The 20,910-nt window shown below is 38.6% G+C and overlaps 1 protein-coding gene across 1 annotated transcript in view; it reads left to right on the plus strand.

The window, feature by feature from the left end:
• Window positions 1-20,910, plus strand: part of USP34 (ubiquitin specific peptidase 34) — a 180,753-nt gene that overhangs the window by 1,916 nt on the left and 157,927 nt on the right. Inside the window, 2 exon segments of the mRNA XM_068984030.1 lie at window positions 9,614-9,664; window positions 9,821-9,970. Coding sequence (XP_068840131.1) covers window positions 9,614-9,664; window positions 9,821-9,970 — 201 coding nt within the window.

Raw genomic sequence — 20,910 nt, forward strand, 5'->3', positions numbered from 1 at the left:
TCTAACTGTTGCTTCCTGACCTGCATATGGGTTTCTCATGAGGCAGGTCAGGTGTTCTGGTATTCCCTTCTCTTTCCGAATTTTCCACAGTTTATTATCATCCACACAGTCAGAGGCTTTGGCATAGTCAATAAAGCAGAAATCGATGTTTTTCTGGAACTCTCTTGCTTTTTCGATGATCCAGCGGATGTTGGCAATTTGATCCCTGGTTCCTCTGTCTTCTGTAAAACCAGCTAGAACATCTGGAAGTTCATGGTTCACGTATTGCTGAAGCCTGGCTTGGAGAATTTTGAGCGTTGCTTTACTAGCGTGTGAGATGAGTGCAATTGTGCGGTAGTTTGAGCATTCTTTGGCATTGCCTTTCTTTGAGATTGGAATGAAACTGACCTTTTCCAGTCCTGGGGCCACAGCTGAGTTTTCCAAATTTGCTGGCATGTTGAATACAGCACTTTCACAGCATCATCTTTCAGGATTTGAAATAGCTCCGCTGGAATTCCATCACCTCCACTAGCTTTGTTCATAGTGATTCTTTGTAAGTAAGACCCACTTGACTTCACATTCCAGGAGTCTGGCTCTAGGTCAGTGATCACACCATCGTGTGATTATCTGGGTCGTGAAGATCTTTTTTGTAAAGTTCTTCTGCGTATTCTTGCCACCTCTTCTTAATATCTTCTGCTTCTGTCAGGTCCATACCATTTCTGTCCTTTATTGAGCCCATCTTTGCATGAAATGTTCCCTTGGTATCTCTGATTTTCTGAAGAGATCTCTACTCTTTGCCATTCTGTTGTTTTCCTCTATTTCTTTGCATTGATCGCTGAAGAAGGCTTTCTTATCTCTTTGCTATTCCTTGGAACTCTGCATTCAGATGTTTATATCTTTCCTTTTCCTGTTTGTTTTTCGCTTCTCTTCTTTTCACAGCTATTTGTAAGGCCTCCCCAGACAGCCATTTTGCTTTTTTGCATTTCTTTTCCATGGGGATGGTCTTGATCCCTGTCTCCTGTACAATGCCACGAACCTCCATCCATAGTTCATCAGGTACTCTGTCTATCAGATCTAGTCCCTTAGATCTATTTCTCACTTCCACTGTATAATCATAAGGGATTTGATTGAGGTCATACCTGAATGGTCTAGTGGGGGTTTTCCCCACTTTCTTCAGTTTGAGTCTGAATTTGGCAATGAGGAGTTCATGATCAGAGCCACAGTCAGCTCCAGGTCTTGTTTTTGCTGACTGTATAGAGCTTCTCCATCTTTGGCTGCAAAGGATATAATCAGTCTGATTTTGGTGTTGACCATCTGGTGATGTCCCTGTGTAGAGTCTTCTCTTGTGTTTTTGGAAGAGGGTGTTTGCTATGACCAGCGCGTTCTCTTGGCAGAATGCTATTAGCCTTTGCCCTGCTTCTTTCCATATTCCAAGGCCAAATTTGCCTGTTCCTCCAGGTGTTTTCTTGACTTCCTACTTTTGCATTCCAGTCCCCTATAATGAAAAGGACATCTTTTTGGGGTGTTTGTTCTAAAAGGTCTTGTAGGTCTTCATAGAACCATTCAACTTCAGCTTCTTCAGCATTACTGGTTGGGGCATAGACTTGGATTACCGTGATATTGAATGGTTTGCCTTGGAAATGAACAGAGATCATTCTGTTATTTTTGAGATTGCATCCAAGTACTGCATTTCGGACTCTCTTGTTGACCATGATGGGTACTCCGTTTCTTCTAAAGGATTCCTGCCCACAGTAGTAGATATAATGGTCATCTGAGTTAAATTCACCCATTCCAGTCTATTTTAGTTTGCTGATTCCTAGAATGTCGACATTCACTCTTGCTATCTCCTATTTGACCACTTCCAATTTGCCCTGATTCATGGACCTGACATTCCAACTTCCTATGCAATATTGCTTTTTACAGCATCGGACCTTGCCTCTATCACCAGTCACATCCACAGCCGGGTACTGTTTTTGCTTTGGCTCCATCCCTCCATTCTTTCTGGAGTTATTTCTCCACTGATCTCCAGTAGTATATTGGGCACCTGCCGACCCGGGGAGTTCCCCTTTCAGTATCCTATCATTTTGCCTTTTCATACTGTTCATGGGGTTCTCAAGGCAAGAATACTGAAGTGGTTTGCCATTCCCTTCTCCAGTAGACCACATTCTGTCAGACCTGTTCACCATGACCCTCCCGTCTTGGGTGGCCCCGCAGGGCATGGCTTAGTTTCATTGAGTTAGACAAGGCTGTGGTCCGTGTGGTCAGATTGTCTAGTTTTCTGTGAGTATGGTTTCAGTGTGTTTGCCTTCTGATGCCCTCTTGCAACACCTAACATATTACTTGGGTTTCTCTTACCTTGGACGTTGGGTATCTCTTCACGGCCGCTCCAGCAAAGTGTAGCCGCTGCTCCTTACCTTGGACGAGGGTAAAAGTCTTAAAAGTCCAGCCTCAGAAGTCACACAGTGTCAACTTTGCCATAATCTGTTGGTTGAAGCTGTTCACAAGGACAGCTCAGATCAAAGGGGTGTGAAGTAGATTCTATATGTGGATGGGAGGAGAGGTAAAGTTTCACTTTAAACTTTAAAGTACATTGTGTTTTTCTGTACATCCACGAATAGGTAGAGTTGTGGGCATTAACAGATCTACCATGTTTTTTTTTTTTTTTTTAAAGGCTGTTTTCTCCAGCTTATTTTTTCTATAACCTCCATACTGACTTCTCTAAGCTTCTTTCTTCATCTAGAAAAAAACTGTTCTTTACTGAAAATGTTTCTAACACTGAATTGAGACTACTTAAAAATATAGTCCAGGAGGTTGGTATTTTCCCTATTAGAATTCTCCATAAGAATACTTTAAATCAGTTTGTTCTCTGTCTTCTAGTATTCTTAATTACTGTTATCGTCCCATAGAGAAACCTTTTAATAAATCTCCTGTATGACATCAGATGTTTATTAATCATTCTAAAAAATGTTACCTTGGTCAACAAAAAGGGGATCAGTTCATGCAAAACTGCAAAATTTAGTCTTAAGAACACCACATGAATCGTGTTTTTAATGCTTTACATTGAAAATTGAAAGATGCTATGAATCATTTGGTTAGGGGTGTAAATATGTGAAATTTACTCAAAATGTTTCAGAAATACTTTTTTGCCCAGTTAAATCTCTTGATAAGAATTATACCAATACTAAATTTGTCATTTTGTTCTTAAAATCAGTTTCCTTGTCAGTTTTTTTAAAAAAGTGATTTTCAGAATCACTTTTGAAATAGGTAATAGGTATAGTCACCCTCCCCTGTACTTTTCCTTGAGGATTGAAATGCCCTAGTAACCATTTTTGAGGGTCATTCCATGTAACTACTTGGTTGAAAGCAATGCCTTTATGATCTTTAGGTAAAATTCTAATAAACACCACTCTTGGATAAAATAAAGGAGGGCTTTCCTTTTACAGAATTCTATATTCTTATACAGAATTCTCTTCTCTTTATATTGAATTTATATGTGCATCTTTAATATTCTGTTCATAATAGCTGTTTCCCAAGTTTCTATTAATGAGATGTTACCAGTATTCTAAAATTTCTAGTTTCTGTCCTATGGGCATGTTATTAAATATGTTAAGGGCCAGTTGTTTCAAAGGTTCTTTGATGTAGTGTACATATATATTATAAAATTATATGTATGTGTTTATACATACAGATGTCTTAAAAGCTAGTATTTATTATGCAATACTGTAGAGTTTACTAATGGTTTAATTCCACCTTTTATAAGGAGGTAGTTCATCTAGTCTTCCCTCATACAGCTCTCTGCATCCTTTCCTGATAAGGCCTTTTACTTTATTTAAGAGGAACAAATTGACCTAGACTCTGAGAAGATGCAGTGCTCGTATGTTAGTGTTTGACACCTTTAGAAACTTAGTAAATATGCTTGTTGCATATAAGAGAAAACGGATTTAGAGAGATTAAAAGTTCTGGTTAGGCTTACATAGCATATTGCTGAGAGAATTCTATAATTCAGGTCTTCATTCTGCATTGCTTCTCACATGCTTCAGTCTAATCACTGTAACTGTTGTAATTCATTGTCAGTAGTGAATAAGATGGGAACTTGGAGTCTCTCTTCCTTCTCCCTTTCTCTCTGCATCCTTCTTTCCCTCCTATCAAAGTTGAAAATATTTTGAAAGACATAATCATTTAAATAGTCAAAATAATAATTCTGAGGGTGAAGGAGGGGAGTGAAACAGCTGGCTAAAAGCTAAATATTGAAAAAAACTTAAGATCATGGCATCTGGCCCCATTACTTCATGACAAATAGAGGGGGGAAAGGTGGAAGTAGTGACATATTTCCTCTTCTTGGGCTCTAAAATCACTGTGGATGGTGACTGCAGCTGTGAAACCAGAGGACATTTGCTTCTTGGCAGGAAAGCTATGACACACCTAGATAGTGTGTTGAAAAGCAGAGACATTACTATGTTGACAAAGGTCCATATAATCAAGGCTGTGTGGTCTTCCCAGTTGTCTTGTACAGTTGTGAGAGCTGGACCATGAAGAAGGCAGAGCACTGCAGAACTGATGCCTTCAAACTGTGATGCTGGAGAAGACTCCTGAGAGTTCCTTGGACAGCAAGGAGATCAAACCAGTCAATCCTAAGGGAAATCAACCCTGAGTACTCATTGAAACGACTGATGCTGAAGCTGAAATTCCAGTATTTTGGTCAGAAGGTGTGAATAGCTGACTCACTGGAAAAGTCCCTGAGGCTGGGAAAGATTGAGGGCAGAAGGAGCAAAGAGCATCAGAGGATGATGAGGTGGCTGGGTGGCATCACCAACCCAGTGGACATGAACTTTGAGTTAGAGGAATGGTGAGGGATAGAGAGGCCTGGTATGCTGTAGTTCATGGGGTTTCAGAGTCAGACACAACTGGGCAACTGAACAGCAACAACTCACAGAAAAAGTTTGTGGAGGCCAGTGACATTGTTTTCCTAATCCTGAATAATACAGGTAATTCTAGCAGATGAATTATTGCCCTAATGTTTCTTCCTCGGTGTTAAATGAGTATAAAAATTATAGAGAGAAGAGAGATTATGCCCTCTCTTGTTATTCAGTCACCAAGTCACGTCCGGCTCAGTGAACCCATGTACTGTAGCACATTAGGCCTCCCTGTGTTTCACCATCTCCTGGAAGTTCTCCCAAGTTCATGTCCATTGAATTGGTGATGCTATCCAACCATCTCATCCTCTGCTGCCTTATGCTCCTTTTGCCTTCAGTCTTTCCCAGAATCAGGGTTTTTTCCAACGAGTTGGGTGTTGGCATCAGGTGGCCAAAGTATTGGCCCTAAGCTTCAGCGTCAGTCCTTCCAGTGAATATTCAGGGTTGATTTCCTTTAGGATTGACTGGTTTGATCTCCTTGCTTTCCAAGGGACTCTCAAGAGTCTTTTCAGCACCACAGTTTAAAAGCATGAGTTCTTCGGCATTAGGTCTTCTTCATGGTCTGTCTCTCACATCCGAACATGACTGCTTGGAAAGCCATAGCTTTGGCTATATGGAGTTTTGTTAACTTTGTTAACCCATGTTGACTCTACATAATACTGAAAATGAGATTATAACACCACCTTAGGGTAGTGGCTTCGTGTATCCAGAGTAGAAATACGAAATGGTAAAACAGATCTTTTGAGGAGCCAAAATACTTATAACCAAGTCTATGAGTAACACTGGGCATACCAGAACAGAATTCTGTTAGGAGAATTTCTCGTTTGGTCCATGATAAGTGCTAGAAATCTTATTCCAGTCTGGTATTCTAGCATGGTTCATCTGGTCCATGAATTGTATTTAGTAATACCACAGGAATTTTTATATTCTGAATTTTTTTTAAAGACAAAAGGTTTGTTACGAATAACTTAAAACTTTAACCATGGCCCTGGTAGTAGAGGCGAATACTTTGGTACAGTTATTTTGACAAGTGTTTTGACCTCTCTGAGAACTTTTTTAGATTGTTCTTCTATGTTCTGAGACTTTTATGTATAATCAGTTTTCAAACTTGATTTCAGCAGTTGAACTTAAATATTTAAAATGGGTAACAGCAATGAATGAATAGGTTCCTTTGGCAGCTAACTTTTTAGCTGAAAATATCTTTCTGATTATGAAAGTAGCAGCTTCAGGATGACTAAAACATAGGACTATACAAAATAATGTTTAAAAAGCTTTGAAACTTCCAATCTTTCCATTTTTTCCTAAAAAAAAAAAATTATGAAATTAGTTCAGATTTTTTCAAGCATTTAAAAAATTATGAAAATCAGATCATGTTTATAAATTCTATTTTTAACAAATATATTATCCTTTTATGCATTTGCATATGGAATTCAATTTTTAAAAAATTGACCTTATTTTAACGGTATTTTAAAGATATACTTTAATCACCCTAAAAATTAGTTGCTTAAAATATATATTATTTTCATAAATTTATGGAGTTGTATAACCATTACCACATTTCAATTTGAGAACATTTTCATCATTCCAAAAAGATCATCTCTCATGCCATTTTGCCTTATTATTTTTGAAGGCTGCATAAGACCTGTGATGGTTATGTCACCATTTATTTAGCCATCCTGTTGATGGACATTTAAGTTGTTTCCAATTTTGAGATGTTATTAATAATTTCCTTGAGCATCATTATGCATATTCTTTACTAGTTGTTTAGCATAAATAACCAAAAGATGAATTGCTAGTTCAAAGGGAATGTACATTTTAAACATTGTTAGGTAACTGCAACGTTATGATTCAGAAAGTCATACCAGCTTTTATTCATACCAACAGTGGATGAGATGCTTTTAGGAAGTTTAAATCTTAATTTCTGCAGACACCTTGTGAAACTTTTGAGTATACCTCTAGAGAATTACAGTTTCTAAACCACTAAACTAAGTTCAGTTCAGTCGCTCAGTCGTGTCCGACTCTTTGCGACCCCATGAATCGCAGCATGCCAGGCCTCCCTGTCCACCACCAACTTCTGGAGTTTATTCAAACTCATGTCCATTGAGTCCGTGATGCCATCCAGCCAACTCATCCTCTGTCGTCCCCTTTTCCTCCTGCCCCCAATCCCTCCCAGCATCAGGGTCTTTTCCAATGAGTCAACTCTTCGCATGAGGTGGCCAAAGTATTGGAGTTTCAGCTTCAGATTCAGTCCTTCCAGTGAACACTCAGGACTGATCTCCTTTAGGATGGACTGGTTGGATCTCCTTGCTGTCCAAGGGACTCTCAAGAGTCTTCTCCAACACCACAGTTCAAAAGCAAAAATTCTTTGGCGCTCAACTTTCTTCACAGTCCAACTCTCACATCCATACATGACCATAGGAAAAACCATAGCCTTGACTAGACGGAGCTTTGTTGGCAAGTAATATCTCTGCTTTTTAATATGCTGTCTAGGTTGGTCATAACTTTCCTTTCAGGGAGTAAGTGTATTTTAATTTCATGGCTGCAGTCACCATCTGCAGTGATTTTGGAGCCCCAAAAAATGAAGTCTGACATTGTTTCCACTGTTTCCCCATGTATTTGCTATGAAGTGATGGGACCAGATGCCGTGATCTTAGTTTTCTGAATGTTGAGCTTTATAAGCCAACTTTCTCACTCTCTCACTTGCATCAAGACGCTTTTGAGTTCCTCTTCACTTTCTGCCATAAGGGTGATGTCATCTGCATATCTGAAGTTATTGATATGTCACCCGGCAATCTTGATTCCTGCTTATGCTTCTTCCAGCCCAGTGTTTCTCACGATGTACTCTGCATATAAGTAAAATAAGCAGGATGACAATATACAGCCTTGATGTACTCCTTTTCCTATTTGGAACTAGTCTATTGTTCCATGTCCAGTTCTAACTGTTGCTTCCTGACCTGCATATGGGTTTCTCATGAGGCAGGTCAGATGGTCTGGTATTCCCATCTCTCTCAGAATTTTCCACAATTTATTATCATCCACACAGTCAAAGACTTTGGCATAGTCAATAAAGCAGAAATCGGTGTTTTTCTGGAACTCTCTTGCTTTTTCGATGATCCAGCGGATGTTGGCGATTTGATCTCTGGTTCCTCTGCCTTTTCTAAAACCAGCTTGAGCATCTGGAAGTTCACGGTTCACGTATTGCTGAAGCCTGGCTTGGAGAATTTTGAGCGTTGCTTTACTAGCGTGTGAGATGAGTGCAATTGTGCAGTAGTATGAGCATTCTTTGGCATTGCCTTTCTGGGACTGGATGAAAACTGACGTTTTCCAGTCCTGGGGCCACTTGTGCTGCTGCTGTTGCTGCTGCTAAGCCACTTCAGTCGTGTCCAACCTGTGCGACCTCATAGATGGCAGTCCACCAAACTCTACCGTCCCTGGGATTCTCCAGGGAAGAACACTGGAGTGGGTTGCCATTTCCTTTTCCAATGCATGAAAGTGAAAAGTGAAAGTGAAGTTGCTCAGTCGTGTCCAACCCTCAGCGACCCCATGAACTGCAGCCTTCCAGGCTCCTCCATCCATGGGGTTTTCCAGGCAAGAATACTGGAGTGGGGTGCCATTGCCTTCTCCAGGGCCACTGCTGAGTTTTCCAAATTTGCTGGCATATTGAGTGCAGCACTTTCACAGCATCATCTTTCAGGATTTGAAATAGCTCCGCTGGAATTCCATCACCTCCGCTAGCTTTGTTCATAGTGATGCTTTGTAAGTAAGACCCACTTGACTTCACATTCCAGAAAGTTTGGCTCTAGGTGAGTGATCACACCATCGTGTGATTATCTGGGTCGTGAAGATCTTTTTTGTAAAGTTCTTCTGCATATTCTTGCCACCTCTTCTTAATATCTTCTGCTTCTGTCAGGTCCATACCATTTCTGTCCTTTATTGAGCCCATCTTTGCATGAAATGTTCCTTGGTACCTCTGATTTTCTGAAGAGATCTCTACTCTTTGCCATTCTGTTGTTTTCCTCTATTTCTTTGCATTGATCGCTGAAGAAGGCTTTCTTATCTCTTTGCTATTCCTTGGAACTCTGCATTCAGATGTTTATATCTTTCCTTTTCCTGTTTGTTTTTCGCTTCTCTTCTTTTCACAGCTATTTGTAAGGCCTCCCCAGACAGCCATTTTGCTTTTTTGCATTTCTTTTCCATGGGGATGGTCTTGATCCCTATCTCCTGTACAATGCCACGAACCTCCATCCATAGTTCATCAGGTACTCTGTCTATCAGATCTAGTCCCTTAGATCTATTTCTCACTTCCACTGTATAATCATAAGGGATTTGATTGAGGTCATACCTGAATGGTCTAGTGGGGGTTTTCCCCACTTTCTTCAGTTTGAGTCTGAATTTGGCAATGATGAGTTCATGATCAGAGCCACAGTCAGCTCCAGGTCTTGTTTTTGCTGACTGTATAGAGCTTCTCCATCTTTGGCTGCAAAGGATATAATCAGTCTGATTTTGGTGTTGACCATCTGGTGATGTCCCTGTGTAGAGTCTTCTCTTGTGTTTTTGGAAGAGGGTGTTTGCTATGACCAGCACGTTCTCTTGGCAGAATGCTATTAGCCTTTGCCGTGCTTTAAAATTTTTTTAAAAATTTTAAAAAATTTGTGGTTTTAAAAGATGTGATAGTGTGATGGAATTTCATTTACCTTTTTTTTTTTCTTTTTCTTAATCAGGATATATCAACCCAAGAAAGCAACATTTTAGGGGCATTCTGTGATATGAATGTAAGTGCTTATCTTTTTTCATTTTTTAATTTATGGAAATCTTTATTATTTTGTTCATACATGTCTGAGTTTATGTCTGACCAGTGTCTTTCCAGTATCGGTAATAAAATGAAAATTACCTCATAAGTTTAAAAATAGTTTTATTTTTTTCTTCAGGATGTAGAAGTACCATTGCATTTGCTTCGTTATGTATGTTTGTTTTGTGGAAAAAATGGCCTTTCCCTTATGAAGGACTGCTTTGAATATGGAACTCCTGAAACTTTACCATTTCTGATAGCACATGCGTTTATTACAGTTGTGTCTAATGTAAGTATTGTTTGAAATTGATTATTGATTTTAATTGATTATTGATTTTAATCTTGGGAACCAAGCCTATTATGTTAATAACATACATTTATACGTCCAGAAAAAGGTTTTGAGTGATTTGTTATGTATAATACTTTTTTTTTCTGGATTATACTTTGAAAAAGTTGAGTATAGAAATCTTTTTCTTTTTTTCAGTCTTCACTAAAGTAAATTAAAATTTGTATCAGTGGTTATGACTCAGTGCTTTCAGTGCATGGCCTGGGTTTAATTCCTGGTCGGAGAAGTAAGATTTCACAAGCTGTGTGGCATCCCCAGAAAAAATTAATGAATTTAAGTAAAATTATAAATTTATCTACCTCTTTTGTTTGAAAGATAACATGGATAGCTTTGTACAGTCTGATTTTTAGCTTTCCTTGTCTAGAATTTTGTACTGGTAAATTTTTGACTATTTAGGGTTTTTGGTTTCTTAAATAATGGTTAGCCTAGCCCAGGGCTTTATTACAGTGTGTTTGACTTCCCTCTGTATTACAGATGAAAAGCTAACATTTCTTTTGCTTTTGTAAAGAAGATAATTCTTCAGTCAGATACTGTGAAGCACAATATGTGGGGAAACAGAAATATTTTTTGTTGTCTGTATATTAAAATTTAGCCTGAAATAACCTTTTATTTTGGTCATCATTTAAAAAAATTGTACAGTAAAATTTAAATCTAACTTTGCCAAAGCCAGAATTCTTGTGTTTAACTGACTCACCGTAAGTAATAACTACTCTGAAATATTTCAATTGTGTATGTAAAATAAAAATACAAGGTGTAAAAAAGACCCAACAAAATAACTTTGTTTCATTGTTTCCAGCGTAGAAGTACACTGGAAAGGACACTGACTTTCTAAAATGTTTTGGATACTTGCACTTCCATATTTGAACCATTTTTAGCCCTGAGATTCCTTGGTTCCTTGGATAGGTTGAAAATACTACCTGTAACGGCAATGTAGCTTTGTAGGTTAGGAATATACGCTTTGAGTTCATAGTTGGCATTTGGATTAACAATTGTGTTTGAATTCTAAATCTGAGCTTCAATTTTTTAATTTATAGAATGGGAATGATAAGTATGGTGATCTGCCTTTAAAGATGGTGGTGAGGTTTTAAGATAGATTTAAAATTCTTATTAATAGAACTTGACAAATAGTAAGTACTTAGTTACTGATAGCTGTTATTTATTGTAGCTGTTATTAAGACTTAATTCTGTTAATCTGGTTGACTTTGTTTGAAAGGAAGTCCTGTTCATTTTGGCTTCCTTTGGTAGAAAAAGGAAAAAGTAAAATTTTGAGTGAATCCTGTGTTGACATTTTAATTTTAAGCTGTAATAAATTTAGACAAGGTGTTTGACTGAGTTTGATATCAAAAATTCACAAAATAATTTATCAGCTATTTTCCTTAGGAATATTACCTTCATTAAATTTATTTCTTGAAATAATTTTACTAATTCTTGGTTAAAATCTTTTACGGAAGTCTTATTAAAGACTAATTTATTACTCTCTCTTTAAAAGGAATCCTTTACTAGAGAAAAAGTTTGAATTCTCTTTCAGTTTTCTGTTCTCAGCCTTTTTGTGACAGCTAACTATGGGCTCTTGTCAGTTTGCATAACATTAATCTTAGAGCTCAACTGAGACCATTAAACCAGAGTTAAAATTAGTCATACTGTTTTAATTAATAATGTAATTGTTTGGATACTAAAATGATGTGTTTTTTTCCTGAGAGTATAACATAATGTACTTTCCAACCAAAGATTTTATAACTTGAATAGGTAACTATCATTTGGCACTGTTTCCTCATAAGAAAATATTTTTTGATTTTGCCCTTTTCATTCTGTTTTTCTAAATACAGTTAATACTTTGGTGCTGTTAGGAGTTTAAAATTCCGGGGTTTTTTGGTAATTATGTTTTCTGCAGACCCTGTAGTTAATTTTTTTCAGAGTTTTGACATTTAAAGCAGTATGAGTTTTGGCATGATTTCTGACCTTTCTTGCGGTTTTGACCACTCTGCCTGAAGTTTATAGAAAGCACTTAGTGATCAGTTTAAGCAGTTGAAATAGACATCACTTTTTAGGCCTTTAAATTTCAGAATTTTCTTGTCACATACAAATTGATTTAGAGCAGAGTAGTTTTCCTTTAGTGGAGCATTGTAAATTATAAACCCTGGTGGTTTAAGTCTCATTTATTTATTTATTTATTTATTAATTGGCTGCACTAACAGGAAAGAAGAACCTATATTATATGATTCATAGTGTTTGGAATTTGATTCTTATAATATTTTGCATTATAATAGTATAAAGAATGTAGATTTTACAGAGAAATAATTCTGGGCTTGAATAGTTCTGTTGTATTATCTTTTTGGTATTGTTTGCTTAGTATTATTTAATACTTTTTATTTATTTTAAAAATTTATTTACTTTTTAATTTTTTTGGCTGTGTTGCATGTGTGTAGCTTTTCTTTAGCTGTGATGAGTGGAGGCTAGTCTTTAGTTGCAGTTTCCATGCTTCTCATTGCAGTGGTTTCTCTTGGCATGGGCTTAGTTGCTCCACAGCATGTGGGATCTTCCTGGACCTAGGATCGAACCTGTGTCTCATGCATTGGCAGCGGATTCTTTACCACTGAGCCACCAGGGAAGCCCACTTTTTATCTAATTTTGATTACATTATAAACTTCACTCCTTTCATCTATCGGAATTATGAGAATATTAAGGGATCAACAAGTGGTAGCTCTTTCTATTAAAAATTTCTTTCCATTGTTGACATTTTCCCTTGTCATTTTCATTTACACTTTTATTCGTTGATGTCTTTATCTGCAAATAAAAGGTATCACTGTACCTATTTTCATCTAATGTATCTTGTATATAATTGAATGTTAACCTTTTAAAAAAAATTTGAAATACACATTGAAACAGAAGAGTACACAGAATAAGGCTTATGATTTATCAGTGAATACCCTTCTAATCACTACCCTTCTAACCACTACTATGCCAAGAAACAAAACACTGTTAACTCCCCAGAAGCCTCCTGTATGATTCCTGTAAGTCACTATCCCATCTCTTTGCCCTTAAAGGCAAACACAATTCATATTTTTATTTCTTGCTTTTCTTTACTGTTTTATTACTTAAGCTTATAGCCTTAAATACTATAATTTAGTTTTGTCCCTTGTTAACCATGTATGGTTAACCATGATTGCTGGGAGAAATACCAGTAACCTCAGAGATGCAGATGACACCACCCTTATGGCAGAAAGTGAAGAAGAACGAAAGAGCCTGTTAATGAAAGTAAAAGAGGAGAGTGAAAAAGTTGACTTAAAACTCAACACTCAAAAAACCTAAGATCATGGCATCTGGTCCTATCACTTCATGGCAAATAGGTGGGGAAACAATGGAAACAGTGACAGACTTTATTTTTTGGGGCTCCAAAATCACTGCAGATGGTGACTGCAGCTGTGAAATTAAAAGACGTTTGCTTCTTGGAACAAAAGCTATGACCAACCTAGATAGCATATTCAAAAGCAGAGACTTTATTTTGCTGACAAAGGTCCGACTAGTCAAGGCTTTGGTTTTTCCAGTAGTCATGTATGGATGACTTGTAGTCATGTAAGGGCTTCTCTTGTGGCTCAGCTGGTAAAGAATTCTCTTGCAATGCGGGAAAGCTGGGTTTGATCCCTGGGTTGGGATGATCCCCTGGAGAAGAGAAAGGCTACCCACTCCAGGATTCTGGCCTGGAGAATTACATGAACTTTATAGTCTGTGGGGTTGCAAAGAGTTGGACACGACTGAGGGACTTGCACTGCACTTCACTGCATGTATGGATGAGAGAGTTGGACTATAAAGAAAGCTGAGCACCAAAGAATTGATGCTTTTGAACTGTGGTGTTGGAGAAGACTCTTGAGTGTCCCTTGGACTGCAAGGAAATCAGACCAGTCAATCCTAAAGGAAATCAGTCCTGAATATTCATTGGAAGGACCAATGCTGAAGCTGAAACTCCAATACTTTGGCCAGCTGATGTGAAGAACTGACTCATTTGAAAAGACCCTGGTGCTGGGAAAAATTGTAGGCAGAGGATGAGATGGTTGGATGGCATTACCGACTTGATGGACATGACTTTGATCAAGCTCTGGAAGTCGGTGATGGACAGGGAAGTCTGACGTGCTGCAGTCCATGGGGTCACAAAGAGTCAGACGTAACTGAGTGGCTGAACTGAACCGAACCATGTATATGAAATTACACATAATGCATTTTTCATGTATGGCTGCTGCTGCTGCTGCTAAGTCGCTTCAGTCGTGTCTGACTCTGTGCGACCCTATAGACAGAAGCCCACCAGGCTCCTCTGTCCCTGGGATTCTCCAGGCAAGAGCACTGGAGTGGATTGCCATTTCCTTCCCCAATGCAGGAAAGTGAAAAATGAAAGTGAAGTCGCTCAGTCGTGCCTGACTCGTAGCGACCCCATGGACCACAGCCCACCAGGCTCCTCAGGCCATGGGATTTTCCAGGCAAGAGTACTGGAGTGGGTTGCCATTGCCTTCTCCTCATGTATGGCTAGTTTTATTTAAAATTGAGATTGCATATAGCTGAAGTAGCTCAATTTCATTGTATAATTTTTAAAATACACTTCTACTGATCTGTTTTACTAGTGTTGGACATTTAGATTATTAATAGTTATGTGCTGTCAGCAACCTCTTACATGTCTTTTGGTGCATATATACATGTGTTTTATTTTGATATATATCTAGTAGTGGAATTTGTTGATGACAAGTTATACATAAAATCACTCTTACACATTAATGTTAAGATTTCCCTAAGTGATTGTATTTATACTCCTACCGGGATTGAGGTTTCCCATTGCTCCATATCCAAGCAAACATCTAGTGTTCTTACTACTGAGGAATGAGTAGTGGTGTCTCATTATGGTCTCCTTTTGAATTTTTAAATGACTAAAGAAATTGAACACAATTTCATGGGCTATTAGCCATTTGAATATTTTTTGAGAAGTGTCAGTTCAGGTTTATTAAATTCATTTAAAAAATCAAATTGTTTGCCTTTCCCTTAACTGATATATGGAGATTCCTGGTATGTTCTTTATACAAGTCTTTTGCCTAACATCCATGGATTACTAATACCTTCTTCAACTCTGGTTTTGCTTTTCATTCTCTTGTATCTTTTAAAGATGATTATTTTTAATATAACTGGCTCAGTGGTAAAGAGTTCATCTGTAATGCAGGAGACGCAGCAGTAGTAGTGGATTTGATCCCTAGGTTGAGAAGACCTCCCAGAGAAGGAAATGGCAATCCACTTGCCTGAAAAATCCCATGGACAGGAGCCTGGGGGGCTACAGTCCATGGGGTCGCAAAGAGTCAGATACAGCTTAGCAACTGAAACAACAAATAGTTGATTTACAATATTATGTTAGTTTTAGGTACACAGCTTCATTTTCACTTTAGGTTAGTACAAAATCCTGAACATAGTCCCATGCGCTATACAGTAAATCCTTGCTGTTTATTTTAAAAAATTTTTGTTTATTGAAATTTTTGGCTGTGCCGGGTCTTTGTTGTTTCATGCAGTTTTCTGCAGTTGCAGTGAGTTGAGGCTGGCTTCTCGTTGTGGTGTGTTCCCTTGTTCTGATACACAGGCTCTAGGGTGAGTGGGCTGCAGTGGAACATGGGCTCATGTATGTAGTTGTGACACAAGGGTTTGCTTAGTTGCTCTCCAGCATGTGGGATCTTCCCAGACCAGAGATCTATCCCATGTCTTCTGCATTGGCAGGCAACTTCTTTACCACTGAACCACCAGGGAAGTCCTTATTGTTTATAAGCCCTTATTTATATCTAAGTTGTGGTATGTATCTGTTAATCTCATTGTTGTAGTTCAGTTGCTCAGTTGTGTCTGACTGTTTGTGACCTCATGAACAGCAGCACGCCAGCCTTCCTTGTCCTTCACTGTGTCCCAGAGTTTGCTCAAATTCGTGTCCATTCTTTGGTGCTCAGACTTTCTTATGGTCCAGCTGTCACATCTGTACATGACTGCTGGAAAAACCATAGCCTTGACTATGCAGACTTTTGTCAGCAAAGTGATATCTCTGCTTTTTAATATGCTGCCTAGGTTTGTCATAGCTTTCCTTCCAAGGAGGAAGCATCGTTTAATTTCATGGCTGCAGTCACAGTCTGCAGTGATTTGGAGCCCCCTAAAGTAAGTCTGTCGCTGCTTTCACAGTTTCCCTTTCTATTTGCATGAAGTGATGGGACCAGATGCCATGATCTTAGTTTTTTTAAATGTTGAGTTTTAAGCCAGCTTTTTCACTCTCCTCTTTCACCTTGATCAAGCTGCTGTTTAGTTCCTCCTCACAGTCTGCCATTAGGGTGGTATAATCTGCATATCTGAGGATGTTGGTACTTCTGGCAGTCTTGATTCTAGCTTGTGATTTATCCAGCCCGGCATTTTGCGTGATGTATTCTGCATAGAAGTTGCATAAGTAGAGAGACAGTATACAGCCTTTTTGTACTCCTTTCCTAATTATCAACCAGTCAGTTGTTCCATGTAAGAGTCTAACTATTGCTTCTTGACCCACATACAGAATTCTCAGGAAACATAATGTTGTCTGTATTCCTATCTCTTAAAGAACTTCCCACAGTTTTTTGTGATCCACATAGTCAAAGGCTTTCACATAGTCAGTGAAGCTGAAGTAGATGTTAATCTCATACTCCCAATTTATCCCTCCCTCTCACCTTTCCCTTTGGTGACCATAAGTGTTCTATTTTGTACAGAAGTTGATCTGTATTATTTTTTTGGATTCTGTGTATGGAGTGATATCATATAGAATTTGTCTTTCTCTGCCTGACTTTCTTCACTATGTATGATAATGTCTGGGTCCATTCCCATGTTGCTGCAAATTGCAAGTTGTTTTTTTTTTTAATGGTTTAGTAATATTCTGTCATATATATATTATATACACATACACACACACACCCCCCACTTAATGGATCATAGTCTTGTGGCCAAGGGGCTTGTGTAAATAAATGAAGTTATGAGCCACACTGCAGGGCCACCCAAGATGGACGGATCATAGTGAAGAGTTCAAAGAAAATGTGGTCCATTGGAGGAGGAAATGGGAATCCACTCCAGTATTCTTGCCTGGAGAACCCCATGAACAGTATGAAAAAGCAAAAAGGTATGACACCGTAAGCTGAGCCCCCTAGGTTAGAATGTCCAGTATGCTATTGGGGAAGAGCAAAGGACAGTTAACTAAGAGCTCAGAAAGAATGAAGGGGTTGCTGCTGCTGCTAAGTCACTTCAGTCATGTCCAACTCTGTGCAACCCCATACACGGCAGCCCACCAGGCTCCGCCATCTCTGGGATTTTCCAGGCAAGAACACTGGAGTGGGTTGCCATTTCCTTCTCCAGTGCATGAAAGTGAAAAGTGAAAGTGAAGCCGCTCAGTCATGTCCAACTCTTTGCAACCCCATGAACTGCAGCCTACCAGGCTCCTCCGTCCATGGGATTTTCCAGGCAAGAGTACTGGAGTGGGTGGCCATTGCCTTCTCCATGAAGTGGTTAGATCAAAGCAGAAATGACATTCAATTGTGGTGAGATGTGGTGAGCTCAGATGATGCTCATCTGGTGGTGAAAATAAAGTCTGATGCCATAAAGAAGTGTATTGCGTAGGAACCTGGAATGTTACGTCCATGAATTAAGGTAAACTGGGTATGTCAAGGAGGAATTGGTAAGATCGAACATTGACATCTTAGGAATTAGTGAACTGAAATGGATGGGAATGGTCAAATTTATTCAAATGACCATTATATCTACCATTATATCTACTGCTGTAGGTAAGAATCTATTGAAAGAAGTGGAATAACCCTCATAGTCAATAAGAGTCCAAAATGCAGCACTTGGTTGCAGTCTTAAAAATGACAGAATGGTCTCTGTGTCAAAGGCAAACCATTCAACATCACAGGAATCTAAGTCTGTGCCGTAACTGCTGATGCTGAAGAAACTGAAGTTGACTGGTTCTGTGGAGACCTACAAGACCTTTGGAACACACACCAAAAAAAGGTGTCCTTTTTGTCATAGGGATTAGAAAGTAGGATTAAAAGTGGGAAGTCAGGAGTTTGACAGGCAAGTTTGGACTTGGAATACAAAATGAACAGGGCAGAGGCTGAGATTTTGTCAAGAAAACATGCTGGTCATAGCAAAAACCCTTTTCCAATAACCCAAGAGACTCTACATGTGGACATCACCAGATGGTCAGTACTGAAATTAGATTGATTATGTTATTTGCAGCCAAAGATAGAGAAGCTCAGTACAGTCAGCAAACACAAGATCTGGAGCTGACTGTGGCTCAGATTATGGATTCCTTATAAAATTCAGGCTTAAATTGAAGAGAGTAGGGAAAACCCCTAGATTGTTGAGGTATGACCTAAATCAACTTCTTTATGATTATACAGTTGAGGTGACAAATAGATTGAAGGGAGTAGATGTGGTAGAGTGCCTGAAGAACTATGGATGGAGGTTTGTCACATTGTACAGCAGGCAGTGACCAAAACCATCCGAAAGAAAAAGAAATGCAGGAAGGCTGTTTGTCTGTTTGAGGAGGCTTTACAAATAGCTTAGGAAAAGGAAGCCAAAAGCAAGGGAGAAAGGGAATGATATACCCAAGTGAATGCAGGGTTCCAGAGAATGGCAAGAAGAGATGAGAAGGCTGGCTTAAATGAACAATGCAAGGAAAGAGGAAAACAATTAGAAGGGAAAAACTAGAGATCACTTCAAGAAAATTGGAGATATCGGGGTACATTCACGCAAGGATGGGGCTGATAAAGGACAGAAATGGTAAAGATCTATCAGAAGCAGAAGAGATAAAGAAGAGGAGGCAAGAATACACAACTATGCAAGAAGTCTTAATCACCTGATAACAAAGATGGTTTGGCCACTCACTTAGAGCCAGACATCCTGGAGAGTAAAATCAGGTGGGCCTGAGGAAGCATTACTATGAACAAAATTAGTGGGGGTGACAGATTCCAGCTGAACTGTTTCAAATGCTAAATGATTCTGTTAAAGTGCTGTGAACAAGAATTCCAGAAAAATACCTACTTTTACTTCATTGATTACGCTAAATAAAGCCTTTGACTTGTGAATCACAACAAACTGTGGAAAAGTCTTAGAGATGGGAATAACAGACCATATTACCTGTCTCCTGAGAAACCTGTATAAGGGTCAAGAAGCAACAGAACCAGACATGGAACAAAGGAATGGTTCAGAATTGGGAAAGGAATATGAAAAGGCTGTATATTGTCACTGTGCTCATTTAATTTCTTTGCAGGGTACATTATGCAAAATGCTGGGCTGGATGAATGACAAGCTCAAATCAAGATTGCCAGGAGAAATACCAACAATCTCAATATGCAGATATCCTTCTAGTGTCAGAAGGTGAAGAGTAACTCAAGAGCCTCTTGATGAAGGTGCAAGAGAAGAATGAAAAAGTTGGCTTGTAATTTGATTGTAAAAAATCTAAGATCATGATATCCGGTCCCATCACTTCATGGCAAATAGAAGGGGGAAAAGTGGAAATGGAAACAAATTTTATCTTCTTGGGCTCCAGAATCACTGTGGCTGGTGACTAGTCCCATGAAATTGAAAGATGCTTGCTCCTTGGAAGGAAAGCTATGACAAACCTGGAGAGTGTATGTATTAAAGAGCAGATATATCACTTTGCCGACAAAGGTTTGCATAGTCAAAGATACGGTTTTTCTGGTAGTCTACAGGTGTGAGAGTTGGACAGGAAAGAAGGCTGAACACTGAAGAATTGATGCTTTCAAATCGTGGTGATGGAGAAGACCTTGGACAGCAAGGAGATCAAACCAGGCAAATTTAAAGGAGATCAACCCTGAATTTTCATTGGAAGGACTGATGCTGAAGCTGAAGCTCCAGTACTTTGGCCACCTGATGCAGAGAGTCAACTCATTGGAAAAGTCCCTGATACTGGGACAGATTTAAGGCAAAATGAGAAGGGCACGGCAAAGGATGAGATGGTTAGATAGCTGCATCAACTCAGTGGACATGAATTTAAGCAAACTCTGGGAGATAGTGGAGGATAGGGGAGCCTGACATGCTGCAGTTCATGAGGTCACAAAGAGTTGTACTTAGCAACTGAACAATAGCAACAAATGTGTATATCCCGTTTTGTTTATTCATTCGTCTGTCGATGGACATTTAGATTACTTCCATGTCTTCACTATTGTGAATAGTGTTCCTATGGACATTGGGGATGGATGTATCCTTCTGAATTAGAGGTTTTTTTTTTTTCTTTCTTTTCAGAATGTATGTCCAGAAGTGGGATTGTTGGATCATGTGATAACTATTTTTAGTTTTTTATCAGAATCTCTAGACTTTTTCATTGTGGCTTCACCAATTTACATTGCCACCTATGCTGCAGGAAGGTTCCCTTTTCTCTACTCTCTTCAGCATTTGTTATCTGTGTGATAATGGCCATTCTGAATTATGTGAGGTGACAGCTCATTGTAATTTGGATTTTCATTAAGGATTGCTTTTAATCTTAATGAAGTATAATTTATAAGAAATTTTTTCCTTATGGTTAATATTTTCATTATTGGTTAAAAAAATCTTATTCTCAGGTTATGAAGATATTTTTCCATTTTCTGGAAGTTTTTTTATGTTACTTTGTCATTTTGACCTGTAATTCCATGGTAATTGAATGTGTGTGGTGTATGTGAGGGATTAGGATTCATTTTCTTTTCATATAGCCAACTACTGGTCCTGTCATTTTGTAGCAAAGACAGTTCTTTCCTCTTTGTTTTGCAGCATCATTTTGTCATAAATCAAGTATCTTTATGTGTCTTCTTGAGCATAGTCTCAGATTTCTGGTATGTTCCATTTGTCTATTTAATTAGTCTTGT

The sequence above is a fragment of the Capricornis sumatraensis genome, chromosome 1 (genome assembly GCF_032405125.1).
Source record: "Capricornis sumatraensis isolate serow.1 chromosome 1, serow.2, whole genome shotgun sequence".
Classification (NCBI taxonomy): Eukaryota; Metazoa; Chordata; class Mammalia; order Artiodactyla; family Bovidae; genus Capricornis; species Capricornis sumatraensis.